This window comes from Balearica regulorum, chromosome 5 (assembly GCF_011004875.1).
Source record: "Balearica regulorum gibbericeps isolate bBalReg1 chromosome 5, bBalReg1.pri, whole genome shotgun sequence".
Classification (NCBI taxonomy): Eukaryota; Metazoa; Chordata; class Aves; order Gruiformes; family Gruidae; genus Balearica; species Balearica regulorum.
Genome location: NC_046188.1, coordinates 24,958,925 through 24,972,000, shown reverse-complemented (window position 1 = coordinate 24,972,000; position 13,076 = coordinate 24,958,925). Strand labels below are relative to the sequence as shown.

General features: G+C 49.2%; 2 protein-coding genes across 9 annotated transcripts in view; one reads left to right on the top strand and one right to left on the bottom strand.

The window, feature by feature from the left end:
* POMT2 (protein O-mannosyltransferase 2) overlaps positions 1-2,538 on the bottom strand; it is a 29,794-nt gene extending 27,256 nt beyond the window's left edge. For 4 of the 5 annotated variants that reach the window (XR_012835618.1, XM_075753802.1, XM_075753803.1 and 1 more), the window contains exons 1-3: positions 2,159-2,538; positions 1,064-1,148; positions 163-267 (exon numbers count right to left, since the gene is read on the bottom strand). Coding sequence is in view for 4 of the 5 variants with exons in the window: in XM_075753802.1 (XP_075609917.1) it covers positions 163-267; positions 1,064-1,148; positions 2,159-2,538 (570 nt within the window). In the remaining variant the exon portion in view is untranslated. Of the gene's footprint in view, positions 1-162; positions 268-1,063; positions 1,149-1,576; positions 1,924-2,158 lie in introns of those variants that run through there. The other variant, XM_075753804.1, reaches the window with a different exon arrangement.
* Positions 2,447-12,104, top strand: GSTZ1 (glutathione S-transferase zeta 1). 4 transcript variants are annotated; one of them, XM_075753806.1, is made up of 9 exons: positions 2,447-2,572; positions 5,726-5,777; positions 6,508-6,575; positions 7,372-7,452; positions 8,282-8,407; positions 8,926-9,001; positions 9,800-9,852; positions 11,049-11,098; positions 11,709-12,104. In XM_075753806.1, the coding sequence occupies exons 1-9, from the start codon at positions 2,552-2,554 to the stop codon at positions 11,833-11,835; spliced, it is 654 nt and encodes a 217-aa protein (XP_075609921.1). In that variant the 5' UTR covers positions 2,447-2,551; the 3' UTR covers positions 11,836-12,104. The 4 variants fall into 4 exon arrangements, with proteins under 4 accessions (XP_075609921.1, XP_075609922.1, XP_075609923.1 ...); XM_010301346.2 differs by lacking the exon at positions 2,447-2,572 and adding an exon at positions 5,055-5,182; XM_075753807.1 differs by lacking the exon at positions 8,282-8,407.
* The last annotated feature ends 972 nt before the right edge of the window (positions 12,105-13,076 follow it).

The following is a 13,076-nucleotide window of genomic DNA, read 5'->3' as shown; positions in this document are numbered from 1 at the left end:
TCACAATACAACCACTAACACTTCTCTAAGAAGCTTAAAGATAAGGCACAAGGCTAAAGAGACCTCTGATCTAATCCAGGACAGCTGTTCTTATGACATAACACTCTGTACTGAAAAGCACAGAAGAGCTAACCAGCTTGATATTAGCCTGTAGAGCCTTACCCCTCTCATTCCCACATAGTTGTGCTGCTCATATCTGTCCCCTGGCTTTTGGAAAGGAAATGTACCATCATATCCACTAAGGTAGCCAGCAAGTCCAATCAGCATCTGAAGAGGAAAGGTGAAAAAACAGGTCAGGGAAATCACTTTGGAAGGAGGAGTACCCAAGCCAGCAGCAAGTAAGATTTTAATAGAAGCCAAGTCTGATCCAGAGGATAACTACTTAATTCAGATGCATCATCCAAACAAGAGTTTATATACAGAATTCATATGGATACATATTACCCTTTATCTAAAGGCAAAATCAGAAGAGATCAAAAGGACTTTAGCTGCTGACTATAAGGACACTGCAAGCTCAAGAGAAATACCAGGTGTGGGATTTAGCAGAGAGAATTCTGTCTCTGTAGACTCTCCCATAGCTCCCTACTCCTACAGTTTAAAGAGATTCACCCCGAAAGGAAGATAATCTTTCTGAGGCAGGAGCACACCTTCAGCAACACTACACAATGTTGCTAGAACAAGTTATTTGACTACACAATAACAAGTCAAGGCTTTCAGAAGTCTCATTTACACACAAGCTATCAGGAACTGTTTCGTTCCTTTGAGCTGTAGGCTTCTATTAAATATCCTCTCCAAACCACATAAGTACCACATTCATTTTTTAATGTTAAGCCTTTCAAATACCCAACATGTAATACTGTTTTGTTTTACCACATTCAAAGCATCTTCATAAAGAAAAAAAATGCAAACCGAGGCTCTGGATAGAGAATGCAAATTACTATGATGCCAACAACAGTCAGGAAAGGTATTGGTGTTTATCACATCCTTCAGCTGGGAGGATGGGGAAGACTTTTGTTGGCCCACTCCTGTGGCTTCTAAAACATGTAACAGAAAAGCAGTTTACCTTCCCCAAGGGGGGGTGGACATCAAAGAAGAAGGTCCGATTAATGTAGTAACTTCCCATCTTCCCAAAATGAGTTTCATCCCAACTGGAAAAAAACAACCTGCTATAATGCTGAAGACAGTAAAAAAAAAAAAAAAAAAAAAAAAAATCCAGGAGGGTCTTTTTACTTATGCTTTACATCACATAGAGGGTTAGTGCCTGTCGTGGTTCAGCCCCCACCGAGCATCACGCAGCCGCTGGCTCACGCCTCCCCGGCGGGACGTGGAGCGGAACGGGAAAACAAAGGTGAAACCCGTGGGTTGGGGTGAGGACAGGTTACTGGGACAGCAAAGGCAGACGGAAATAACAGCAGCAGTACTTGTAACAGAATACGCGCAACGGGGGATAACACAAGGCAACTTACCGACCCAACGACCGACCGGACGCCCAGCCCATCCCAGAGCCACCCCTCCCCGACTGCCCCCCTTTTATGGGAGCATGACGTCACGTGGCCCCCTGGCCAGCTCGGCTCACCTGTCCCGGCTCCGTGTGAAAATTAACTCCATCCTGGCCGAAACCAGGACGGTGCCATTCTAGGCAAGGTCCTTAAAGAGTTTGATACTGGCACTCCAAACCCTCTAGTCTGCCCGTCCGATTCCAGGTTGTGCTCAGAGACGTTAAAAAACCAGCCTGCAACCCACAGATCCCCAACCCGCCCCCCCGCCCCGAGACGCGGTTCCCTCTCTGCAACACGTCCCGAGAGCAGCGGTGGGAGCGGGGCCGGGCCGGACAGAGAGCGCAGCGCCCTCCCGGGGCCCTCACTGCCTGGATCCCATCCCACCACCTGCCTGGAACGCACACGGGTCCCTGCCCAGCCGGGCAAGGCAGCGGCGGGCGGGTGCTTGAGTAACGGGGCGGGGGAACGGAGCGAAGGCTGGGAGTTTGAGCGCACTCCTCTCCGACGGGCCGGGCGCTGGGACCAAAGCCGGCTGTTTCCAGGGCGCCTCCCGGGAGGAGGCAGGCGGACACCCACCCACAACCAGGGTCTCGGGCCAGGCCCACCGCCCCCGGGGCAATGCCCAGCCGGAGGAGCACAGGCCCCGCCCCGGCCCGTACCAGACGTGCGGCGGCTCCGGCAGGCGGTGGAAGCGGGAGGCGAAGCTGAGAAGGGTGACGAGGGCCAGCGCCGCCGGGCGAGCCGGACCCGCAGACGGAGCGGGAGGGGCGGCAGGGCGCGCCGGCAGCCGGCGGGACTCCCGCTGCCGCAGCGGGCCGCCGCGCGGGCCCGGCTCGGCCTGGCCACCCCCCGCCGCCGGCATCCGCGGGACTCCAGCGCCGGGGCGGGCGCGGCGCATCCTGGGAGACGGAGTCCGGGGCGGGCGGAGCGCGGGGCACGCTGGGAGGTGTAGTCCTGCCGGGTCAGCGGCTGTCCGGCTGCAGCCGAGCCCTGAGGTGAGGGGACGGCCCTGCGGCTGGGGGCAGTCTGAGGCAGACATTGTAGCCACCGGGATGAGTTCTGCCGCGGCCAAGGTACGCAGTGCTGGCTCCCAGCTCCCCCTGCCGAGCGTCCCCGCCGGGCGGGAGGGGAACGGGGGGCGATGGCGGCGCCAGAGTTGGAGGGAGCGGGGCACCCGGCTCTTCGCCTTCGGCCGCCGCGGGTCTCGCTCGGTTTAGCCTTGCCGCCCGCCTCGGCAGCTGCCTGGGATCGCGGCCTAAATCAGCTTCTGGTGCCCCGGACTCCCCGGGAAGGCCAGGGTGGTGGATACCGAGAGGACTGCACCCCCATGCACGGCATCTCTTAGATGTCCCCTGCCCTGGCCTGCACCCATGTCTCTGTCTCAGTAGAGTGCAAGGAATTTGCCCCCACGCTAAATAAAACTAATGCCTTTCAAAGCAGTAGTGGTGTTTACTTAAGATAGTTTATCCATATGAGCTGTTAACACTAATGCCGGCTGCAGAGATTCTGAGCGTTTAGGAGCAAACCTGCACCTTCTGCTTATACCTTTACATTTCGAGCCAGCAGAACACACGTGGTGCCTTTCAGACACCAAGGTTTCCCCTATGCAAGCCTCCAAGGAGCAGGTTTCTCTCGTGTCCCACATGGGCACCTGCTCTGCATCAGTCTGCACGTGCAGGCTGCTTGGAGTGATGGGTCTCAGGAAAGAGGCAGAAAGGCTTTGCCTTTCCAAGTGAGTCCTGAATATAGCCTGGAAGGATGTGGTATCCAGGCACCATACTGAAGCAAACAGGCTTGGAAACATCAGGGCTCAACATGCAAAGTTTGGGGTGTCTCTCCCATCTTTCTAAACAGTGAAAGGCATTTCCTAGATTTTTACTCTAGACTGGGATTTAAGCCCAAACTTTCCTCACGGCACTGCCGATGCTGGAAATGAAAACAGAACCAAACCAGAAATCTCAGTAGACATGAAGCAAGTGTTGTCCCCCTGCTATCATCCCAGCTCCAACCAGTCTAAAGCTGCAGCTTAGGGGGATTGTACCCCACAGGGTTGTAAATGGAGGTAGTTCTTCCTCACCACTCCCCTAGCCCGTGCTTAGATCTTCCTCTGAGGAAGACTAGCTATAATGTCACTGTGGGACCTGTCCACTGAGGGCAAAACAGTCCTGCTGTCTCTAGTCTTTACTTAGCTGATTGTTTTGCCTGTGATCTGCCCTGCCGCTGGGAGCAAAACAGCATGAACTTAAGAGATCGCTCCAGGCCTCAGGCTCTGGGGACACAGTTCCCAGCTGAGGGATCCCCCAGGGCCTTGAAATTATAGAGCGAAGCAATTAGCTTAGCCCAATTTATTACAAATGATAGCGCAGACTGCAAAACCAACAGAGAACTGCAGAGAGAATCAGGAGAAACGTCTCTGCCAGCTGAGAGGCCAGAGTCCAGAACAGATGTGGTGAAGGATATGAATTTCTGAGCCAAAAAATCATCAGCAAGGTCCCCAGGAAAAACAAGGAAAAATAGTATGTCATGAATGCTGTGTCTTTCCCTTTTGAAGTCATAGTTTCTGTTTCTTTCCCTACAACCCAGCAGGCTGGACATTTGAAAAAAGCACAGCTGAGATTTCTAATGCCCTGATTCCAGGAGCAGAGAATTTAAGAAAATCAGTAAATACTTTGTTCGCAAAAGTGTTGCCAATACTGCCATCACTTCCCTCCTCACTTATAAACCATTCCTCCAGTAAACTTTGACTAGAGTAATTTAATCAAATGCATATCTCATTTAAAGTTATCATCTGAACCAATCTAAACTGTAAGAGAAGAATCGAGTTTACAAAGAGGACTGGAGCACAGAGATCCTCAGGGTCTCTTTGGTTTTCTGTTGACAGATTGTGTGTCAGTGAGCAAATGCCTGTTTTTTTCTGCCTTGCTGTTGTCAGTCTGGTATAATTTCTATGCATTTTGGGAGGGTGGAGACACATCCTGGCATGCCATGGGATCTATGGAAGGAAGGAGAGACATGATTACAGGCTTATTTAGAGACATGCATGAGTACCAATTTCCTGTGTGGAAAGAAAAGACCGTAACACAAAAAAGCGAGCTTCATATTTTGCACAAAGCTGGCCTGGGAGCAGAGTAGCAGCCTCTCCCAGGCATGCAATGTAGAAAACCCTCAGCACTGAGAAGGGCTACAGGAGGACCCTGAGGGACCTCCCCACGAAGGCAGCCCTGTTCAGGGAGCTGGCAGTCGTTCCCTAGCGAAACAGAAATTCTGCACGTGGCTTCAATTTCCTTGTTTTGTTCCCCAGGGCTATCTTTCTGCATTAGCAACTGCTGAGAGCCTGACAAGCTCTCTAGATATCTTCTTTATTTCTGGACAGGAAGCTAGGGCAATAAGGATGGCTCCTAAATGGAGCTTCCAACCTCAAAGCTGGTCAACTGTTCTGGTATCAGGGCCAGGGCTGCAGCACAGCAAACAGGGATGTGGACGCAGCTAACTGTAGTCACTCAGGATTGAATCTGACTGGCTGGTTTTCATGGCCTGGGGACAGATTTGGGGGCATAGTCCTTTTCTAATTGGCTTTAGGAGAGAAGCCTTCCCCCCATCCCAGCCGAGTTAAAAGGGAAAGCAAAGAGGTTGCTTTTATTTCCTGGAGCAGATTGCATACACTGACCATGGCATCTGAAAAGGTGAGAGCTTGGATAGGGTGGAAGGGTCCATGAAAGCTGCCTCAGTGCTGGAGTTCACGTAGAGATGAGTTGTCTGCCCTCTTCGCATTCATCTGGAGCAGCAGTAGCTCTTCTCATTGGGAAAGAGGCTTTGCCCTGCCCTGCGTGGCTGTAAAAGCCATTTCATGCCATGCAAACACCCAGTGCAGGTTCTTGGCATAATCAGTGGGGAATTTGCTTTAAAAATCCAGGATGGGATAAAAGTTAGCAACATCTGATAGAGACAAAGAGGGAAGCATTGTAGGGGATAAATTTAAGGTCATTCGTGCATCACTGGAAACATCAGATGCAATTAAATATTCAGAGGGCCAGCATGAATGACAGTGACGCTACCTGTACGCCCAAAACAGGAACAGTCACTTTTGGAAAGGAGTGCTCTCTCCCCCAAACCTTGCTCTGCCCTATCTTACAGTTCCTTAAATGCCTTCTGTTCATGCATTGTTCTCTTTAAAATACCTTGGTGTTCCCACCATATAACCAATTTATCTGTCTTTCTCTTCTCAGCCGATACTTTACGGCTATTTCCGAAGTTCCTGCTCTTGGAGAGTGAGAATTGGTAAGATCCCATGTTGATCTCTGTTTTATTCTCTTGGTGTTATTGCAGTATCCTCTCCTTCACTAATGAAATTAATCAGTCACTTATTAAGAGAGAGATCAGCAAACATGATCCTAGAACAGTGAGGCATTTCCCCCCCTCTCCTCTGGAGTAGGAGGGAAGGGAATACCACAGCCTACCCAGAGCAGGAGGAAGGGAGAGGAACGGAGGAGAACTTCACTCAGCCTGCAGCTAGTTAGAGGGAATTACCCCTTTTGTAAAGCTAACATGATGCAGATGGCTGCTTCTTCCACATTATGTAGAAGGGCCCTACCCTGTTTTCACAGTGATACTCCTCAGACTCTGGTCTGCCCAGTTCTTGAGAGCTAAGCAGGGCTGGGAATGGTCCCTACTTGGGCTGAGACAGCCTTAAGCAAGGATTTGCAGGTGATCACAGGCCCCTCTGCCCTGTATAAGCCCCCTCAGGAGGGGGCTGTGCTGCAAAGAGTGGCAAAGCTTATTTTGAATAATACAGTGTTTTTGCCAGGACTGATCTTTAGTACTTTGGTCCTTATTTTGCCAGAACACTATCGTCTCGGTGGACTCAGGCCACCCTTCTTGAGGGATAGGGTCTTTTTTGGTTTTAAAGCCATTCTTTTTCAAATGGAGATGGTAACATTTCCCTGAGCCCATTACCAATGAAACTGATCTCAGTGTGCCTGTCTGAAGCTGTACCCTCTGTTCTCTCTAGCACTGGCTCTGAAAGGGATTGCATACGACTTGGTGCCAGTGAGCCTCCTGAAGGATGGGGGACAGCAGGTAAAGATACAGCTACCATTGCTCTCTCTGGGGGTACTGAACTTGGGGATCATTAGGAGAATTGGGATCACTTCTAGAAAGTTCAGAATCGCTGAATTCCTCACTGCTTCTCTGTAATTTAAACCAGTATTCCCTGGCATGTAGGATAAAGAGAGATGACTGCAGGAGAATAAAGGTCTTCTCTCTTAAATATCTGTGACTGAATTTCATAAGGCTGAAGATCTTTTTGCTCCTGCTTAGCATGATATAACTGAACATATCTGGCACATAGACCTCAGGGAAGTTGCACTGCAGTTTAAACACAGACTTGACCTGACTCAGTTAACACCAGAAAGTGTGTGGTGGTGGGGTGTCTGAAAGATGCTAAATGATGCAGTAAGGGGCTGCAAAGGGCCTGTCAAAGGAAAGGGTGGGTTGTCAGAAGACACCTTCACTGAGAATTTATTTGGGAAGCCTTAGCTGGGAGTCATGCACCTAATAGTACCACCGGCTCGATGTGCCAGTATGGGCTAAGACTAGAACGGTAATAATGGCACTGCTGCAATACTACCCATCCTGGGCTTTGTATTGATGGTTTATCAGGAAGTAAGGCAATCTTGCCTTGGATGCAGTGATCCCTGAGCCCCAGTGAGAGCTTGCTGTAGGCTAATAGTACAGCATAACTTACTGCAAATATTACTACTGAGGTAGAGGGAAAAACCAGGTTAAAAAAGTAAAATAATTTGGTAATTGGGTTCTAGGGGAAGAAAACAAGGAAGAATTTCTTGGTGCAGTAATCTCAGGTTTGTTTCCACAGTTTTCTGCTGAGTTCAAGGCAGTGAATCCAATGCAGCAAGTCCCAGCCTTGAAAATTGATGGGATCACCCTTTCTCAGTCAGTAAGTTACCAGCCACATCCCTGTTAACCATTCCCTCCAGCCTGCCGCCAGTCTGGAGGAGATGGCTTTGCCCCATTTCTTTGCCTAAAACTCTCATCTGTGCATTGGCAAAGAGGTGGCATTTGTGATAAACAATCCCACTTGGGCACAGACATAGCACATAGCCTCTGCTGGGAAACTGCTGTCAAGGTTTTAAGCTCAGTTCAGCTTTGGTTCGTAACTCCACCTTTCATGGCGCAGTTTGTAGTCTGACTTAGATGGTGTCCTGGTTCTGGCAAGGATAGAGTTAATTTCACAAGGAGCTATTCCATACCATGTGAGGTCATGCTCACCATAAAAGGGGGCCAGTCGGGCAGGGGCAGGCTCGGCGTGGCTCCAGGACGGGCTGAGCATCCGGTCGGTTGTCGGATCGGTAAAATCGTTCTCTGCTATCACCCATTGTTACTCTCTGTTACCAGCACTGTCCTTGATAGTTCCCCTCTCCCTTGCTGTCCCAGTAACCTGCCCTTATCCCAACCCTCCAGGCTTTGCCGTTGTTTTTCCGTTCTCCTCCCCAGCCCGCCGGGGAGGGGTGAGCGAGCGGCACTTAGCTACCAGCTGGGGCTAAACCACGTCAGATGGCTATGCCAGGGTTTGCCTGAAATTACAGCTGGGCTAAGTGACAAGGTCACAAGTAGACATCGAAGGGGATATTCTGTTGCTTGGATTGGTAACAAACTTTATTCAGAAGCTATTGTATTCTTTTGGATCAGCTTCCCTTTCCATGTGTTCAGGATGTGAACTTCTCCTTGCCTCTCCAATACCTCCCCTTATATTTTGTTCATTACAGCTAGCTATAATTCATTACCTAGAAGACACCCGTCCTAGCCCCAGGCTCCTGCCCCAAGATCCGAAGAAGAGAGCCCAAGTCAGAATGATAGCAGATCACATTGCTTCCGGCATTCAGCCACTCCAGGTATTGCCTTGTCATATACATGCAAATGAAAAACCAGGATGGGTTTCCAGGAGTCTGTGTCTCTGAAAAGCTCAGTCTCTTTAAATTGCTGCCAGCCAATAGAGCAGCAGACCTTAAGACCATGTGTTAGCAAATGAAATCTCTGCTTAGCCCCTTCCTGATCTGCCAATGGCAACAATACAGTATTTCCTACAAAGAAAACCCTATAGTACTCCAGGGTTCTTTCCAGAAACAGCTGAACCCATGCAGTTTCACTGCAGGATCTAATACGTTTTAGGAAGACAACTGAATAACCGAAAGGGCAGAGGCAAAGGGATACCCGGGCAGTTGTTACAAAAGGATAGTGCCAGGAGAGAGATACAGCAGGGTGCGTGGCTCACTGAGGGTGAGGTCAGGGCTGACCCAGCAGGCCGAACTCAGGCTGGGGATTCAGGCTTGGCACGTCCTCACCTCCCCTCTCCTCTGTAAGATCCAGCCAGTGGCAGTCAATCTAACCTGGAGATCACTTGCCTTCACAGAACCTAAGTGTCCTGAAACAAATGGGTGAGAAAAAGGTGGAATGGGCTCAGCACTGCATCACATCTGGCTTCCAAGGTATGTCCCACATCCAAAATGATCAGGACTTGGACTGACCCTTCTAAACTCTGCACCACTAGGGTCCTACTTTCCTCCTCAAGCTGAACAACAGATCTCCCTAGGCTGGTGTGTTGGGGTCCTGCCCTGCTGGTAGCACTCCAGCACCTCAGAGGAAAGATACTGCCCACAGTGTGCTTCCACTGCTGTGCATGGAAGAGGGAAAGCCTGAGGCCATCCTGTACACTGCAGGAGTTGATTCAGCCTCATGCATGACAGCACTTCTCCTTTCCACCCAGCTGCTCCCAAACTAGTGCGTTTTGCTTTAAAGTTCTATCAATCTCTATCGATATGCTTTTGTCATCAGACAAAATACATTTGATGGCAAACTCCCACAGAATCTAGCAAGTAGCAGAGTATTTCTTTACCTCCCTGGGAGAAATACAGTGCTTTTTGTTTCCTCAAAACCCTTTCCCCCATGTGCTGGAATCGCAGGCCCGTCTTCACATATGGACAGACACAAACTGACTGAACACTTGCATTTTCCCCTCCCCACTCTCACATATCTCTATCTCATACACCTCTTAGTATTTCAGGTGCATTGCCTGAAACAGGTGAAATCACCCAGGGTCCCAAATGCTGAAGAACCCTAAAGACTCCTATAACTATGCTTCTAGATTCTGTCCCAAATTGCTCCTTTTTCACACTCAGCTCAGGGTCAAAATGACTTTGATCGTAATTCCCAGTCTAAAAGTTCTTTGGTGGCCCTTTCAAATGAGTTTCCAATGCCTCACTCCAGTATATCACCTCTCTTGGCAGCTCTGGAGCAGATTCTGCAGCACACTGCTGGGCACTACTGTGTGGGGGATGAAGTAAGTACCTGAGAGAGTGTTGTGTACCAGTGGAGAACTGAAAATCCCACTATATTCCATAAAATATGAAAAGAAATAGGTTGTAGAGACACAGCACAACCCTATCCTGTGCCTGCAGTTACGTGCAGTGCCTTCATCATAAGAAAAACAGCTGCATGGATCCTACTTAGGCTATTACCGACTTGCAAATAGTTGCAGAGTTACTTGTCCCTGCCTATAACCTGCTGATGGCCAGATTCTGGCCATCAATGTCCTGTCATAGGGGCAAAGCTTGGCTCAAGACACACAGGTTCAGTTCTTAGCCCTGCTCTGTAGAACCTTTAACAAAGTTGTATTGTATTTTTCTGCTCTGTTCATCCAATTTTAACATGGACAGATTTCAGGGAGCTCACATACAAGTTGTTCTGACCCTTACCAAGCTAGAGGCCATTCAGGCCTCTTCCATTTAGTAGTCCTGTTCAGCAGGCAATTGGATTTTTCCTATAAAAGCCTGGCAAAAAGGCAGGCTCCTGCAATTACTTGTGATGCAGAGGATTGTCCAGCAGGAGCCTTATGGAACTGGAGCCCTTGGTGGGCAAAGGCTAGTTACGAGTTCTCATGCTGGAGAATAATGTGTGCTCTGAAAGGCACCCAGAGCTTTGTGACTTGGGGATTGGGGTGGGGGCAGCTGCCTCTGCGCAGATAGGCAGCTAGCTGTATCGTCCTTGACTCTTCTTTTTCAGACTGCAAGTCCCTGAGCCTGTGTGCCAAGGCCCTATCACGTATCAGGTCTTGACATTGGCAGGAGCTGCTTGATACTCCTGCAGTGCAAACAAGCAAAATTTACTCATCTGTTCCCATCCCTGCAAACTCCCTCCTCCCTCCATCGCCTCCCTCTGCAGCTTGCCAGCAGACTTGTTTGCTCAGAGGCAGCTGCCATAGAAGCACTGTGTCCTTGAGGTCACAATCATCAGCTGGTAAATATGAAGCTCCCTAAAGGCTGATGGCTGTTTCTCCTAGTGACTCCTATGATGTTCCTTTCCTTGTACTGTTGTTGTATTATTTATGCTGGATTAAAGAATGGGGTTGTTGTGACAACTCCTCTGTACTGGCTGATAAAATAAATTCTATCCTGCTGTCAAAGCCTGCCACCACAGTGAAGCATGATGGGACAGGCTCTGAGTTACTCTGACCCCTTTTCTCTGCTACATTTGCAGGTTTCCATGGCTGATCTGTGCTTGGTGCCTCAAGTTGCCAATGCTGAAAGGTAATTAAGGCTAAGCCTGAGGTGCTCTTACTGCTTGTGCTGGGCTGTCAGAGCTTGTCTTCTGCTTCTCCTTGTGCCTGTTAAGAAAGCATCCCTTCTGCCTGCCCTATCCAGTTATGGATTCTTCTCTGCATGAATTTTCCTATGTCATAAATACTGTCTCTTTTGGAAGCTCTTGGAAAGAAGGAGCTGGGCTCTGTCTTCAGAGGCCCCTGGAGGAAACCTGTTCTATGTCCTTAGAAAAGCTAAGGTTGCCTGCACTCCACATCCTCTCTCCCAGTTTGCGATGTACACTGCAGACAGGGGGAAAAGATTAATCTGACTATATTTGTTGGAAGCCTTAAATCTGTGCAAGTAGTGGCTGCACGATTCCCAGGAAATAGTGCCTTCTCACCCTGTGCCACACACTATATAAAAGCCTAGTGAGGACGGAAGAACTAACTAAGCTTTCCTCTAGCATTTGTTTTTAAACCTTCAAGGATGAACTTCTTTTAATCAAAAGTACCCCAGCCTGTGAGATTCTTCCATACTGGGCAGGCGCAGCACACTGCTCTACCCTTGTGCTCACTACTGACTCAAAAGTAACTCAAAAATTCTTTTCCTTTTGCAGATTCAAAGTGGACATGGGTCCATATCCCACAATAACCAGAATAAACAAAGCTCTCTTGGAGTTAGAGGCATTCAAAGTAAGCCACCCATCCCGGCAGCCAGATACTCCTGCAGAGCTGCAAGCTTAAAGCCCTTCTACTCATAAAATCAAGTAAGCTGGAGTGTCAGAGAGGACAACAGCTACAGCTCGAGTAGGACTTCTGTGCCAGTGGGAAGCCTTAGTACTATTGTCTCACTTTCATCTGGATGGGAAGAAGGGCAGAGGACCTGGAAGTAACCTGGATGACTTATAGGAGCTATGCCTTTGCTGGAAAGTTTGCAGCTACTTCTATGTTTTTTTTTCTATCTATCTGATGCATCTCCATGTAGCAGATTAAAGCAGGAGCATCCATAATTATCAGAAGTCCCCTTTGTATGGCTTTGGGTTGGGCAATGTGGCCACAAACAACTGTGAGGCATTGAGCCAATTCTGGACTCCCCACAGGGGCTTCTTCTTTCTACCACCTACAGAAAGAACATCAGGAAACCAGTGTACAGAGTGTGCTACTAACCTAGCAGGCCTGCTTCTCCTTGCAGCTGCCTCAGAGCAACGGCATAATCATCAGTGCCGTGGATATAAACAATAAGAGCTAGTCTCTGATAGAAGATAGCTTAATCCCAACCCTTGTTGGGTCCTGTGCACCTTGCAAGAACCAACAGTCAGCAACTCTGCCACCCCTTGCAATGACAAGAGAATTACTACCTAGGACAGCTGACTTACACCTCTTCCTTATGTCTAGCAGCAGTCTTGCAGAATTTATAATAAAGGGCTGTCCAGAGCAAAGCTAGGGGGTTGTGGCATGGTCAGCTGACACAGCCAGCTCACTCCTGTATGCTGAAAATGATGGTGTTCCCTTCCTTTTCCCATCCTCAGACACTGCCCTAGGTGTTTTCCTAGTCCTCAGCTGCAGGCTATTTCTAAAGGGAATCCCACCCCAAATTCCCTCCAAACCAGAATCAGACCTGTACTTTCACTGTGAGGACCTTGCAAGTGGAGTAAATCCCATTCCACTCATCCCAAATGAAACCCAACACCTGAGTCACCTTCAGTGCAGAAAGCACCCAGGAATTCCAGCCCACAAACCTGTCGGGCAAGAAAGGAAACCCAGAAGCCTTTGACTGTGTTCCTGTGCAGGCTCGGCTCAGCTCTCACTGAATGTTTTGGCACCCAAGCCCAAGTACCACGCCAGAGATATGGGAGGGAATTTCTGCCAGTATGATGCTGTGTATCAGCTGCCCGAAGAAGGCAATACCCTTCAGAAAGGCTTTACAAACCCGTGATCTCTTGTGCCAAAGTAGCGTTCACCCAAATACACAACACCCAAATTGT